At 42.2% G+C, this 16,525-nt stretch overlaps 1 protein-coding gene across 2 annotated transcripts in view; it reads right to left on the bottom strand.

Moving 5' to 3' along the window:
* The window catches only part of efna5b (ephrin-A5b), a 99,237-nt gene extending 83,898 nt beyond the window's left edge, over positions 1-15,339 (bottom strand). For both annotated transcript variants that reach the window (XM_078214703.1, XM_078214704.1), the window contains exon 1: positions 14,289-15,339. In XM_078214703.1, coding sequence (XP_078070829.1) covers positions 14,289-14,407 — 119 coding nt within the window. In that variant the 5' untranslated portion in view covers positions 14,408-15,339. The remainder of the gene's footprint in view (positions 1-14,288) is intronic.
* Positions 15,340-16,525: the final 1,186 nt, after the last annotated feature.

Genomic DNA, 16,525 nt, shown 5'->3' with positions numbered 1-16,525 from the left:
CTTAGAGTGGAAGGGAGGATTAGCGAAGTGGTGTTTCAAAATCCAGAAGAATGGGTTTGAGTAGGAAAATTTTTCATGAGACTTCAATTTTGAGGAGGTGCATAGAAGAAACACGTGTGCAAAGCAAACCTCTGAAGCTCCGGAGGTACGAAAGAAGAAATTTGACAGTAGTCCTGACTGTCTTAATGTTGCTAAAAGAGAGAGAAAAATGCAAGGCAAGTTATGGGTTTAGTTATAATCAATACAGAATTGCCAGCATTTGCTGCCATCGCCAAAACTACCTTGGTTTCTGTAGGCACAAATTGTTTGTACAGGAAGTAATTCACATCCGGACAAAAGTAAACTGCACACAAGTTGAGCAAGATAAGTAAGTTTAAGGGAGAATGAGCAAGCGTTTTAAAAGTCTAATGACCATATAGTAAATAATTTAACGAGCATCAACACATCAGGGCGAGTGAAACCATCCAGCATTGAACAGCCATATAATCAATCAATAACATTACCAACAACTGCAGTTCAACCCTCTGCTGTATGGAATCCTATTTATAATGCTGCTAATTATATTTATGTAATGGCAACTTCTTTGACTGGACAAGATAAAAAATGTCAGAATCTGTCTGCAACCCGGTAATATTAGCAGCATCGAACATTTGTGCATTCATCAAGCACATATTTTGCTGGTGTAGGGAATGGAAATTTTTGTTGTCATCACACAGCCTTGGTATGATGGCATTGATCCTGACTGCCCGTGACACCACCTTATCCCGCTGACTGCTGCACAAAAAGATCAAACAGATACAGTAGGATCTCAAAACTGACAAAGACAAGAATCTCAGAGCCAACGCTCCTATCACCATAACCCCCACCCCCTGCAATCCACCACACACTCTTGATTTGAATTGTAATTTGTACAAAGTCAAGGATGCAGGAGGGGGTGGGTTGCAGTGAGTATATATCCTGCATTCCTTGGGGACTACTTCCTAGCATGGAACACAGCCTATGGTAACGTACAAGATCAGATGTGTATGCAAATCACAAATGCTTACTGCAACATAGTCAATCAGTGTGTAACCACCACCATGCCCCATCAAACTGCAGCTTCCTGTGGCATTTTGTGTGGTACACTTTAATATTGTTGAAATTATTCTATCCTTGCTGTAATTTTCTCTTGTACCTAAATAACATGCACAATTTGCAGAGATTTTTTTTGCGGCTTTTACATAAAAGCTAGTATGTGCATTGAAAGCTGGAAGATAACTAAATAGCTCTTAAAAGAACTGCCACACTTGTTCACATCCCCTTAAAACCAAGAGACCTACTCTCTAATTGCAGCTAACCAGTTCTGATCCAAAACACTCAATTGTTCATACTCCTCATTTGAGCTATCAATTCGGCTAACTGGAGTACCAAATCTTATATTCAGCTAAAAATAAAACAACAATAAGACTGAATCAGTTTGTGCTCGAAAGCCCAACAAATGCCACTTCACTGTGATACACAGGGAAGATGGTATAAATTAGCATTCACCCCAGGCACAGTGCTTTACCCCAGAATCAGCAGTAGGGTTGGACATTTACTCTGGTACACTGAAGGAATTTTTTAATTTATACTTCATTTAAATCTGCCCACCAGATCACTTTCAAAATTGCAGTTCAACTGTAGCAAATAATTGTATACACATCCAACCTCAATTTGTGTGTCATGTTCACAACTAGTGTAGTTTGGAGTGCTCAGGTTTTTGGTTAAATCGCAAAATCAAACCAAAGACTGCCCTATTCACTTGTCACTGGTGTAAACTAACCCCAAGGCACCTTCCAATGTGTTCCCAGAACAGACAGAAAGGGTTAAATTTAGCTGAATCCATATTGTCATGCTGAATATTCCATGTGTTTAGACCCTGCCCAATGACACACAAAGGGCAAAATGTTAAGTGCATCAATTAGCTCCCTCCATTTATAAATCCAGCCTCACCATACGGGCAGACTGTTTTTCATTTAGCTTTGTGGAAGTTTCTGTGATTCAGTGCATGTCAGTGCTTTGTATATTTTACTTTCCTCCACATTAGTACTTAAGACTTAGAGGTTCCAATGTGATGCCTATTTTACTTCCCTCCCTCCTTACTTCTTCCTATATATCTTTCTTATGCTGATTCTTAGCTTTTATCTCACACATACTTTGGTGTCCGTCATGGAGCACTGGTTAAGGACAGAACAATAGCAGTCTTTTAATTTGCTGGTTCCCGCTTTTAGAGCGGTCACAGCTCCAAGACACAGTCAATATTTACTGGAGTTTGACGGTACCGTTTTATGGTTCCTTCCAAGTGGAACTCAGCAGCAGGGAGCCGTGAAAGAGCCTGGACATTCGGAAATATTGGGCAAACAGCATTCAAACAAATTAACCAGAAAAGCCAGAGGACATGAAAAGACCTGGGCTTCCAGAAATATTGGACAAACAAGCATTAAAACAAAAATAAGCAGAGAAACCAGAGGACATGAAAAGAAAACTACCTCTGACATCACCACCAGAAAATACAACCACAGGATAATAAGAAAAGCAATGTTTCCCAGCATAAGCATCACTAACTTAATTCGCTGACCTGTCCAGAACTTCTCATATGTGACTCTGCCTCTACAAACTAACCACTCGACATGGTGGCACAGTGGTTAGCACTGCTGCCTCACAGCACCAAGGACCCGGGTTCAATTCCAGCCTCGGGTCACTGTTTGTGACACATTTTCCCCGTGTCTGCGTGGGTCTCCTCCAAGTGCTCCGCTTTCCTCCCACAGCCCAAAGATGTGCGGGTTAGGTGGATTGGCCATGCTAAATTGACCCTAGTGTCAGGGGGTTTAGCAGAGTAAATATGTGGAGTTACGGGAATAGGGCCTGGGTGGGATTGTAGTTGGTGCAGACCCGATGGGCCGAACGGCCCCCTCCTGCACTGTAGAATTCTATGAAAATCATTTTCTCCAATAAATCTACTGAATTGTAATGTCAACTATCCTAACAAAATATTATATTACATCAGCGTTACAAGGGAGACACGCCCAGTATCGATCAATGGCATCTGAACAGTTTTATACTGCTGCAGGAACTAAAACTCAGAAGGTCGAATACCTGGGGAGAGAAGGCATGTTAACGTGTTAATTTTTAAAAAAATATATTTGATAAGTATTTTCCTAAATTGCTGCAAGACAAACAGAGATCACCTCCCCTGGATGGAGGAGAGGAGAATTATTTTAAATTTGGAGCTCAGCATCTGCCAGTGAAATATTCATTTATTTTGTGAAAACACTTTGCACAACATAAAATAATTTCCAGAATGTTACCTGTGGAACCCCAATTAAGGAAGAAGTCATGCACAAAACTGTTTTTGAAGCTAATAAAACACTGGGATAGATCCTGACTGTGTAGTTGTGTCAATCTGACAATGGTAAGTCATCAGTCTGCTTTACATCTCTCCCTATTTTCACTTCCATTGACTTCAAGTGCATGCAAATAAAATGGCTTCTGAAAACAAAGATGGGCCAAATGGTCTTGTTCACCTCTAAGAATCTTGTGATGTGCTAACTGTGACTACTATTCAACCACTTGGGAATAACCAATTTAGCCCCTTGCTGTTGCTGCCAGTAACTGCGAAAAGGAGCCAAGTATATTTTACATGGTTAAACTAACATGAATGCAAGTCAGTTTTACCTTGAGAAACAACTTTTACAACGATCTCAAAATGCTTTGTGACAGCTTCACTAAATATGAACAGGTATGTTGACTGCAGAACGTGTAATGTTGTGTCCGATAAGATGACTGTACATCCTCCTCATGTTTTATCTTATCCCCTCCAAGATCCTCCAAATGTGACACTGCAATTTCCAGAAGAGAGAAGGTTGGGGGTCTACTTTTAATCTTCTTCTGATCCTATCCTTAACCAACCAGCAAAGATATGCCAAAGTAGATTATAACTCAAATGTCCTATTCAATGCATTATGTACCATCAAAATGCTATCAGATGATAATGGAACCTCTATTTCGAGAATGCAGCTTGCATAATAAATGCTAGAGTTGGTTTTCACCACTACCCTTTGTTCGACATTCGATCCTTTGTGAGTATTGACACCGATTGAGGACATAACCAGCACTGACAATCGTCACCAGCTAAATCTGCTAAAATTAGAGTATTTTATATTAAATTCATAAATTGCGGGAAAAAACACTATGGGCGCGATCTTACGGCCGTTCATACCCCGCTGCCGTGCAGATGGAGAACTTGAAGCCCAGCCAAATCTCCGTTCACTGCAGCAGGACCAAACAATTCTGCAACAAACGACCGTAAGATCCTGCCCTACATTATATATATATATGGCTTTTCACAACTACATAATGTCCCAAAGTAATTTACAACCAATGTAGTATTTTTGAAGCGTTGTCGCTATTGTTACATATGAAACAACAGCTAATTCACGCACAGTGATGTGATAATAATCAGATAATCTGCTTTTAGGATGTCAGTTGACGGGATAAATATTGGTTAGGACACACGGGATATCTTCTCTGGTCTTACTAGTATCATGGGATCTTTTACATCCATCTGAGATGGCAGACAGTCCTTCAATTTAATGTCTCATTCAAAGAAACAGCACTGCTGACAGCGCATCACTTCCTTAATACTGCACTAGAGTGTTGATCTAGATTGTAGTATTCGACAACATCTACTCAAATTTACCTACAATTTACTAAAACATCGAAAGGCAGTTTCCAGGAACATTATGAAACAAATAACACCGAACCACCCAAGGTACAATCAGGTCACAGTGGCAGGTTTTAAGGAGAGTCTTAAAGGTGGAAAGCGAGGTAGACTGGCAAAGGTGTTTAGGGAGGTAATTCCAGAACTTAGGGAATTGACAACTGAGGCATGACCTCCGATGGTCGAATGATTAAAATCGGGGATGGGCAAGGGGCTAGAACGTGAGTGCAGAGAGATCTTGGATGGTTGTAGTGTTGGAGCAGATTAGAAATGGGGAGGGGTGAGGCCATGGAAGGATATAAAAGGGTTGAGAATTTTAAAATCAAGACATTTCTTAACTAGAAGCCAATGTTGGTCAATGAGTAGCGGGATGATAGGTGAGCAAGACTGGTGCAGAGTTATGGATGATCTCATGTTTAAGGAGAGTATAAAGTGGGTAGCAGTTAGAAGTATTTTGGAATTGCCATGTCTAAAGATAACAAAGGCATGAATGAGGGTTTCAGTGACAGATAAGTTGACACAGGCAAAATCAGGTGGAAATAGGTAATCTTCCTGACCAGTGTGTTAAGTATCAGAAACTCAAATCAGGAGCCAATTATGACAGTGTGTTAACAGTGTGACTTTAGTCTCTGACCATTGCCAGTGACTGTGATTGGAGTTAGTACCTGGCAAACGGTTTGGAGGAGAACTGAAAACAATGGCTTCGATATTCCCAATATTCAATTGAAGGTAAATTCGGCTCATCCAGTACTGGATGTCAGATAAGCCATTTGATAATCTATGTCCCAAAGCAGGGCTTGAACTCATAACCTTTTAACACAAAAGGGAAAAATGTTACCAAAGAGTCACAGCTGACAGTAATGTAATCTCAGTCTTCTTAAATAGTTGTTGCGCACTTAAGAGCACAAACAGAACCTCTCAATTATTGCAGCTTGTTTCTTTGGTATGTTCAGTTCCAACCTTCTGATCCTCACTCATCATTTCATCATTGTAACAGAAGTCACCCAGTTTGTGACTACCTGCAGTGATACTCCTTCACTTCCAAGTGACAAAATACAATATAAGCTTTGGCGAAATCTCTGGATTGGAGAACAATTTGATAAACCCACAAGAGTGTACATTCCGTTAATACCCTGGAAATTAACAAATGTAGAATTTTTAAAAAGAGACATTCTTCAGAGAGAGATCATCTGCACTGTTTAAATCGTGTGACGAGCAACAATCTTCCTTTCAGTATTTATGTTAATCCCTACCTAGCCATTCTCTCGCACTTAATCATAGCGATTATTTATTGATTTAGAGGGATATTACTTTCAATCGCACATTTGAGGCAGCATATCAAGAGTAAAGGCTAACCAGTGGAAAGGGAGTCTTCCAACATTTCATCCTTCTGCTCTCTGAAACTATACAAGCCTCTCCAGCAGCATCCATTTTGAAAGTAGTCACTCACATAGTTTCCTCAGCTAGCTCTGAACACGAGTGCACCTCAAAGGTCATTCTGTGCAACTACTCGGAGACTGTAATGTACAAATGCAGTGACTAAAAGCAAGGACAGCAGCTCCTTTGATTCATATATAATCGCATAGCTTTTTAAAACCACATGCAAGACTAAAATTCTCAATTTTTATAAATAAAGCTCAATGAAAGATGCAGTTTAAGTGTATTTGTTTAAATTTAAATGACTTAATCCTCCTTTCTCTTCCCCCTCCCACCCCCACCCTTCCCCCATTCCTTTCATTACCTTTCCCCGTGTCATCAAAAAGAGACCCTCTGCCCTCCTCTGGGACATGGCCCACGGAGATGTGGAGCTAAGCTGATGAGCATTCTGCATTTGCCATCCTCCTTAACAACACACAGCGCAATTATTGTGCTGCTCAGGGCAATGTATGTGGAAGCACCTGCCTGCATAGAAACGCCAAATGCAATGTCCATGAGTTCTGAAGTTTCATAAAATAAACATGCCCACAATTAAATGAAGGACATGAGTCACTGTGTAAAATACTTTGCAATTAAATCACAGTGGGCTACTCAAGTGTAAAACTCATTAAGTGTAAACTCGTCTTTCTGCAACTTACTTACAATACCTTCAAACCGATGGTTCTGCCCAGTTTTACAAACAGTAACTTGAAACATGCAATAAAAATCGTATCAGGGTGCAATTATACATTTACAAAATGCACAAGCTAACTAAAGCAATACTGCTGGAATAGCCTGTGGTCAATTCAAAGATCACCCAATCGGACGGGTCACGAAACATACACACACATACTTTGTCATAGAACCATAGAAGCATTTATACTGCAGAAACAGGCATTTTGGCCCATCGAACACCTACAGTGCAAAAAGAGGTTATTCAGCCCATTGAGTCTGCACCAACTCTCTGAAAAGGCATCCCAACCATCCGCCTTATCTCTGTACAAATTTACCATGGACACTAAGGGGCAATTTAGCATGGCCAATCCACCCAACCTGCACATCTTTGGACTATTGGAGGAAACTGGAGCACAGTAGCCAACATGCGAGGCTAGTGTCAGGGCGGCACGGTAGCACAGTGGTTAGCACTGCTGCTTCACAGCTCCAGGGACCTGGGTTCGATTCCTGGCTTGGGTCACTGTCTGTGTGAAGTTTGTACATTCTCCTCGTGTCTGCATGGATTTCCTCCGGGTGCTCCGGTTTCCTCCCACAAAGATGTGTGGGTTAGGTTGATTGGCCATGCTAAAAGAAATTGCCCGTTAGAGTCCCGAGATGCGTAGGTTAGAGGGATTAGTGGATAAATATGTAGGGATATCAGGGTAGGGCCTGGGTGGGATTGTTGTCGGTGCAGACTCGATGGGCCGAATGGCCTCTTTCTGTACTGTAGGGTTTCTATGATTCACCCGGAAGAAACTCCCACAGACACAGGGAGAATGAGCAAACTGCACACAAACAGTCACCTTAGGCCGGGGGCAGCAGTGCTTACCACTGTACCACCGTGCTGCGTTATTTACTTTGCCAACATGCGATGCTAGTGTCAGCTGTTTAGCGTGTTCCTTATTCACTTCCCCAAAGTGCAGGGCCAGTAGCTGTGCAAACCAGGATTTATTTCAACAAATGAATTCACAATTATCTTCCTGCATCTCCACAGCGCGTTTTAGCAAAACCCTATGAACGTTAAACAGAGTGAAAAGGGGAAACCAGACTGTGGGTGGGGATGCTGAAGTTGTAAAATATATCTTTGGGACGAGGCTTGAAGACCTGAAAAAAAAGCAACAATACTTTTTTTTAAATCTTGCCTCCTTGTCATAAACAGCCATCAGTAAAACACATACTTTGTCATGTTTTTCCCCAAATGACAAGTTTAACAATAGTGACAGTCATGTGTGTAATTAGTTTTCATTGTTCCCCTGACAGTCATTGCTCAAAGCAGGACCTTGTCTTTGCTGTTTTAAATATTATGGAAAATGCTTCACTGACAAGTATTTAATTACTATGTAGTGCTGACAGGTCACGATGGGAGCAAAGGAAAGACTGACTGCCACAATCATTTTAGAAACAGAGAGAATGGCCAGGAAAACTATTCCTGTTTTTCACAGAGCCACTAAGCAATGCCACCACCTTGCACTTATAGTGGCTGTAGCATAGAAACATGTTCCAATGCACTTCATAGAAGTGCAAGGGAAAAATGGAGGCAAAGATATTATGGAGTGGTCAAAAGCTTGGTCAAAGAGAATGGCAATAAGGAGGGTCAAATGGAGAGAGCCGTGAAAGGGCGCAAAAGAAATGGGTTAAAGCTATCATGAAACGGAAAGAGAAGCACGAGAGGTCCAACTCAGAGGAATACGAGTTTGAGGAAGGACTTAAGTGCTGAAGGAAATCCAATGAGGAAGGATAATGCACCATTAGCAGTCACATAAAATGTTGCTTTGGACCATTTCAGTACTATAGGAAGGATATAAATGTATTTGAGCGATTCTGATAGGTTCTTGCAGGAAACATTGGCAAAGATTTGTGAGGCAACATGGAGAGAAAAGGGAGGTTGGACACAGAGCAATAATTCACGAAGGCAGAAGAGCTAACGGTATTTTTTCAGGTGTGTGTGTGTTGGGAGGGGTGGGTCGGATTTGTGGGTCAGGTCAACAGTTTTGGAAGAAAATAATACAGCATCGTAGAATACATGACATTTATAATGCTATTTAGCACACCTATTTCTGTTGACCTGCCTGGGTCCTAATTAGGCTGAAATATTTATTTGGGTTATCTAGCAATTGGACGTGTGCATATCTGAAGCTTGGGAAAGTAGACTGGGACTATCAGGATTTACTGTGCAAGTCAACAGAAGTGTAAAGGGGAGAGCTGTTACTGGGGAAGGATTATTTTCCTCCCGTTGGTACACTAATTTAGCTCAAGTAAAGCAACTTGCTGCTGACCTGAATATGCTTAAGTTCCTTTTATTGCATCTGCACTAAACAATAATTGTTTCACTGGATTGCAACCAGTATTAGCAAAGGTAATGAGAGGAAGAAACACAAAAGCATGTAAAGTATCTTAAAAGCTCCCCTAATGCTAAAAGTCCAGGTAAATAGAGCAACATAATTAATTATGGAATTAGACATAAAAACTGAAAGCCCCGTGCTTACCCAAATTTGAAGTTTTTAAGGATATATTGTCTACTATATATATTATATGGGAAAGGCTTCATTTGGACTAGTTTACATTTAATCTTTTACAACTGCACAGAGCTGTAATCCTTCGATAGGGACTCACCCCAGACACTGTACTCAGCACAACAGGAAATTTGTTCATGAAATCTAGAGATTGCAGAAATGTTTGCTCCATCACATCACTGGAAAAGATTTGTGCGTAAAGGTGAACAACCTCAAGGCAAAGGGGTTATTTTTCTTTATTAAATATCACATTTTTATCATCTGGACTCTGTTGTGTTACTTTCTTGGTGCAAAATTAATGAAACGGTTCTTGCAATACAACTATTTCTTGCCTAGGGTTACATTTCACATTGCACATGATGGCAAACTGACAAATTGTTGGCTGTTACTTGCGAAACTATGTTTAAAAGCATAACAACTGGAATGCGACATGTGAACTCCACAAAAATGACGAATAATGCATCGGCTTCACTGTAGAAGGAATTATACCTAAAAAGCGTTCAATGCACACGCACAGCTATTGATTAATTGAAATCAGAGCAATTTAGCAGTTTCCCTCATTTTAAATAGGACAAACTATAGCTTATATCCTACCCAAGGTTCCGGTGCAAGAATTTGTACCTTAAATGCGATTTATATCCTGTGTGCATGACCATACCTGTATGTTCATATGCGTCTGTCAATGAATCACTCAATTTCCCTTTCTCCCCTCCTAATTTTCTCTCTCATCTCTCACACAGTGAGCACAGGACTCCTGAAGGACTAATTGCATTCATTCACTTACCCTGCACAGCATGGCATTGTTAGATTACCAGATCCATAGCAACAGGAAAGGAGAAGAGACTCATCTTTAGCTGCACCTCACCAACAGGAAACATAGCATCTGGGCGGGTCGGAATGCAACCCCTTCATTAAGGTATTTGCAGTTCTGAATGGGAAGAATTTTTCCCTTTTTTTTTAAAAGAGCGCGGGGTAATTAACCTCTAATAAGTTGCCTGTCAGTACCTTCCCTCATGAGGCTGCAATCTGTGAAACCCTTATGGGTTCTGGTTTCTCTCAAGCTCACACAAAGGGACCACATTGAAAGAGCAGGGTTTCCTGCTGTAACAGTCATTGGATGCAGTGATGCTATTAACTTTCACTAAGCACTATATAATGAACTGCAAAACCCCTTTCTGTTGAATTTTACAACCAAAACCCGGACATATTTATGAGTAGCAGCAGTTTCTCTCACCCCCCCTGTGAGTGCCGAGAGAAGGTAAATAGTAAACTCAAACTTTCCCTTGCAAATAAAATGCTGACAACCACTCACTCTTAATAGGTAGCATTAACCCTTCTGGCATGGACTGATTCAAATCCACAGAACTTCATTGTGGACTCTAGTTTTCTTGCTCACCAATGCTCTCATTTTCAATTAATATTTTAAAGATTCAGCTATAGAAATATAAAAGTGGAATAGACAAAGACAACAAATAGCAAAATAGATCTGATTTTACTAATGGGTGCTGGAAGATTACCGCATTCAGAAAAAAACAGCTCGTGAGTTATCGTTAAAGAAACAACGTTGTTGAATTCATCCCAACTGCATTATGTAATAATTTTGTGTTTTTCTTTTCAGACATCAAGACTGTTAAAAAAACTACAATATATAGATACTATCCACATAGCTAAAAGCCCTAAGCTGATCATATTTCTCGGAGAAAAGCCGCTTAATCATTTTTTTAAAAGGTCACATTGTGGTTTATCCATAACTTTTGCTCAGCTGGACATCGAAGACCTACAACCATTACAAGGTCAGTGGCCATAGCCGATAATGTCATGATTATGCAGCCACTGGGGGCATGTCAAGGTATCTACAGGAAAGTGTCAGAATGCACTAAAATGCAGTGATGTTGATTCTGCCACACAGATGACATTTGAATTTGAAACAAGCAATTTTATGGATCATGAATTCCATGGCCATTTTGCACCCTTTCTTTAACAAGGAAATATTGTACTGAACCAATTTTGCAGAGGAGAGGACAGGCTACTGAAATAACCTAGCAATCGAGAGGATATGATCCCCGAATGAAAAGGGCATTACCCACTTTCCCATTGCCTACATTTGGCAAGACTAAAAATAACAATGATTGCATACAATTTAGTTCTTTATAAACAGCTTCAAACAGAATCCCACATGGTTACATTATATGTTTACTTGAAATGCCACAAGGTAATTAAAGATGGTAACATATTTTGTCACTGTGGGCGCCATTTTCTTTGATAAAACATATTGCTGAAACCCACGGACGTATCAAATGTCTAGTAGATTTTTTTTATTTTCAATTCTTCATATTTAGACCCACAAAGGCGATATTGCATCTTCAAACTTATAAACAACAGGTGAGGAAATTCTCCCAATAACTTAAAATCCAATGTGCAAGTTAGAAGCAGATTTTTGCCCACCAGTGTAGCAACCACACAGAAAAAACATGCCCTGTGACCCAAATCTGTTTGTTCATCTCATCTCAAACTGGGACATCACCTGTGTGCTAGGAAAAAAATAGATACACAAGACAGGGGACAACATTGAAAAGGGGAGAACATACAAACTAGGGTACGTACAGGAATGACAGGCGCACAAATTCTCAAAGAAGGGCACCAAGATAGAGAAGTGGAGAATATAGAATAAGAGAAAAACTAAAAATCTGGAGAAACAGATACAAAATGCAGTCAGAGGAAGGCAGAAGGAGAGCAAGGTGAAAAATACCTACAAAGTTGGAAGCAACTGATTCATGGAGACAGGGAGAAAGAAGGAAAACAGAGCGAGAAAGTGACATGCACAGAATGCAAAGATATATAAACATGAGAACTGAGGAAAAAGAGACTTTTACACACACAAAAATCACACAGAGGGCATGTGTACACAATTGGAGTAACAGAGAGGGAGCAACATAGTGACAGATTCAGAAAGAAAGGCTAAGGGAAGGTTCATTCAACAGCACCAATCCAAACCACTAATTGCAGGTTATATTGCAATGTGCCATTAGGATGAAACAATAAAAACAACCTTTTTATTGTACTCACTCCGAACCGCCCAAGTGTTCCCAAAAAGATTGAAAGAACTTGGGGAGAATCATTTAAACTGGATTGAAATGGAATCCGCACGTCTCTAATCTGTTTGTAGTAAATGGTTTTATGAAAAATCTTTACCTACCCCACTGTAAAATATGAATTGATATGTAAAATATTTTCATCTTTGAAAATGCAATAACTTAATATTGAATTTGGGAAATTTTTGAATATTTTAAAATCAACATTCACGATGAGTTGCATAAATCGCTGGAAAAAATAGTGACAAAACCCAGAAGTAAATAGTACATTTATGATGAGGATTGTTGGCTGGGTTGCTAATGTTTTAAGTCATTTTGCGTTATAGCACCAGACTGCAAATGTGCTGAGTTGATTCCTGGTATGGGAATGTTTGCAGTTTAGGTTTGTCTCACAGAAACAAGAAGAACTTTTTGAGTCTTTAATCTTTGAATTGTGAATCATTTATCCAACAAATCGATTTGCATTTCTGGCTTAAATTTCTAATTAAACTTTCAGTCTCCACAGATCAATGAAACATTAATAACAGGGCGGTAGAGAGATGAGGGGCGCTTGCATGGAGCGCAGCTGTTAATGCAAACCCAGATGTTGTTCCTCCTATATATATATATATATATATAAAGGTTTTATATATAATTTGGTTTCGGTAAAAGGAAAACAGCGCGACAGACAGGACTGGCGAGTGTGCGACTATGTTCTGGAAAATGTAAAGGCAAGGGAAACTTTATAAAACAACATATGGGAGCGTTCAGCGCTGCAATAATTGTAACTGTATGAACCGTACAGTGAAACTTGCAAGCTGCTTTCCCCGCATCCCGACCCGATGTTGTTCAGATGTGAGCCGGGGCCGGGCTGAAGGAGTCGTCAAGTTTCACTCTAAACTTTAGCGCCTTTCCCAGTAACCCTGCCTTGAGAAACTCAGACTTGATATATCCCAAATATCAAATTAAACATTGCGTGCGTTTCAAAACTCCAAATTTAATCTCCCCTCTCCCCCCTTGGTAGAGTGTTTTAAAAACACTCCTCTGGGGGATTGGAGAAGTCACTCCTACTGCCCAGCCGCTTCCTTTACTTTTCTGCCCTTTGAATTTCCAGTAATAAAAAAGAAACTTCGCCGCAAAGTGAAAAGCAGCAGCCTTGGGTTGTGGAGGGAGCCGCAGCTCTCTGGTGAACAGAGTGGCTTCCTCCTCGCAGCGGCCCCGCTGCCGGGGCAGCTTTGCACCCAGCGGGACACGGGGCTCCTTCTCCAGAGTTTACACTCCACTCTCAACTTGCTGTCGAGTTTTTTTTTAATTTTTAAAACGCAATGGACGCAGCATTTAAACACACACAAACTGGAGTGTTGAGAACCAACTGCGGCTCTTCAAACACCCCAGAGCAAGTTGCAGGGTTGTGAGAAGAGTAACTTTTCTATGGAGCAGGAGATCCATTGCAATTTCAAACATCAACCCCATTTCAAATTTCACCAGAGCCCACCTGGCTCGGAGGGCCAAATGGCCTCCTCCTGCTCCGATCTTCTATGTTTCTATGTCTATTTTTCTATGTGAAAATGCCCTCCTGATTGACAAAGGGGAAAGTCCACTCAAGACTCATTCAACAGCCCAGGAACACCAGTGTTTGATTTTTTAAACCATGAATTAGAGTCAGGGTAATCCAGACCTGTGGGGGTTACAACATTTTCCCCATCTGGGATTTTAAATAAAGAGGGAAGGTGTGGGACTCCCTCCCTCCTGGATACCTAGCCGGGGCCGGAAAAGCCGCCTGTCCTCCACCCATCCCCCCCCAAGCTCTGGCAGCCGGCTCCGGGCGCGCCTTACCTGGGGTTGCTGCTGTTCCAGTAGACCGCGTACCGGTCGGCCACCACTTTGCTGGGCTCCTGCGACCAAACACACATCCACAGCACCACGAAAACGACAACCATCTCCACGTTGAACATGCTGCTGCACAGAGGACGAGAGGAACTCGTTCTCTCTCTCTGTCTCTGTCTCCAAAAAACTTACAGCTTCAGATGTTCCCTTCACATTCAGTGTCTTCAGATAAGATCAAAGTCCGCAATCGGAGAAGCACAAAGTCCAAGATTGGATGGAGGATGAAATATCTGCGAGCGTGTATAAATTTTTTTTTAAAAACACTCTCCCCCTCAAAAAAAATAAAACACCGCAGAGAGAGAGAATTATTAATGCATCTGAGCACAGAAATGTGAGGCAGTGGTCAGAGGCAGTGACAAAAATATCCACCCCCCGGCTCACACTGGGAGCGGCGGAAAGTTCTGCGTTTGTTCAGCCAGACGAGGGGGGGGGGGGAAAGTCTGCAATCTGTATGCAACTGGCAGCGGGAAGTGGGTGCCAGGAGCCCGAGTGGCCCAGGGTGCTGGGGGGGTGTGTGTGTGGTTAAAATGACAGATATCACTTACTGGAGCAGCTGGAGATTCCCCAGGCAGCAGCAGCAGCATCCAGTCAGTCAGAGCATCCTCTCTCTCTCCCACCCCTTCTTTTCCCCACTGTGTCTCTCTGCTCCGCCAAAATAAAATCTCCCACTGAAGATGTACTTTGTGGTCTTGAAGAGCTGGAACAAAGTCTCCGCTGCGCACACACACACTCACTCCTCAGCCCGGTTAGTTAGCAAACAGGCTCCGCAAAACAGCAACCGAATGGAAGGTTTGCCTCTTCAGGATGAGGTTCTCTTTTTTTTGGGGGGGGGGGGGGAAGGGTTGGCTGGCTGTGTGTGTGTGTTTGCCCCTCCTCTGCCGGGATGAGATAAGCGAGCAGCCGGGATCCACAGCGCAATCCGGAGCGGAAAGCCAACACCGCCGCACAAGCCCCGCCGCTTCATTCAGAGTCTGGCGACTCGCTGTTGTTTTGGGAGGCCGGCGAGAGAGGCGGCACTCTCCCAGCCCCAGGGGGAGGGGAAGGGGGCGGGGTTTCACCCCATGAGAAAGGGGGAGGGGCATAGCAAAACTCCACCCCTTCATCCCCCCAGCCCCACCCCACCCCCCCTTAGCAACAGCTGATAGGCTGCGCCTGTCCCCGCCCATCTAGCCTCCAGCCAATAAGTGTGCGAAGGCGAAGGGGGGGGCGGGGGACAGTGATAGGGTTGGGTGCAATGCTGGGCTGGACACTCCTGGTAATCAGGATGTGGAGACTCCTGGTAATACAGGCGGCAGCAGCAGCAGTCTGTATCCAACTCCAACACTCACTACAGCTTCTTCCTCAACTTCCAACAATGTCACTTACAAAAGTCGATACATTGCATTGAAAATCATTGCACCCCTCCCATTCTGATCTTCCCCCAGCACTGTCAATGTCTCCATGCTGGATTCATGATCAGAAACCCATCCGTTAATAAATGAACCGGGTAAGACAATAATATTGCATTCCTAACGTGCGTCTTTATGTCAGGTTCAATCAATAGCATTAGTATTGTGTGAAATTACATGGTCAGTCCCGCTGCAACGGGTGAACTAGTCTTAGCTGCCCCCCATTCACCCGGGTTGTTACTTATTAGTACAAACAAAATCACAAAGCAGCAATGATCTACAGGTGGGAAAGAGTTTCACTGTCACCACCAAACGTGGATGAGCTCTCTCCCGCTTTGCTCCCACGTACGCAGTTTATCGAATTTCTCCAGAGATGGCTCGTAGCCCGAGCTTCGCACGTTTGTGTCTGCTCTTTCCACTCTCCAGTTTATTACGGGGATGTGAGTTTGTCTGCTGAAGGCACCCAGTCAGACCCCAGCGCTGTGTCTACAGATCGCAAACTCCTGTTAGACAGCTCCAACACTCCTCCTAGCGGCGGCACCACTTACCACCAACACATAGACTCATTCTCCAAATCCCTGTGAAATATCAACCCATAACTTTCCTCTCTCTCGCACATATTGAGCATTTCCAGTATTTTGTGTATTTACTTAAAGTGTTATCCTTTCCATTATACACGAGACTGTAATTGTGGATGCATTTCTCCAAAATGTATGTTTACATGCACAATCGCTCCAATTCATGGCTCTCTGGATAAAAAGATCAGAATCATGTGCCAGAAGTAATAAATAATTATGT

Source organism: Mustelus asterias, chromosome 6 (genome assembly GCF_964213995.1).
Source record: "Mustelus asterias chromosome 6, sMusAst1.hap1.1, whole genome shotgun sequence".
Classification (NCBI taxonomy): Eukaryota; Metazoa; Chordata; class Chondrichthyes; order Carcharhiniformes; family Triakidae; genus Mustelus; species Mustelus asterias.
Note: the sequence above shows the minus strand (reverse complement) of the source record. Positions and strands in the feature narration are given on the sequence as shown.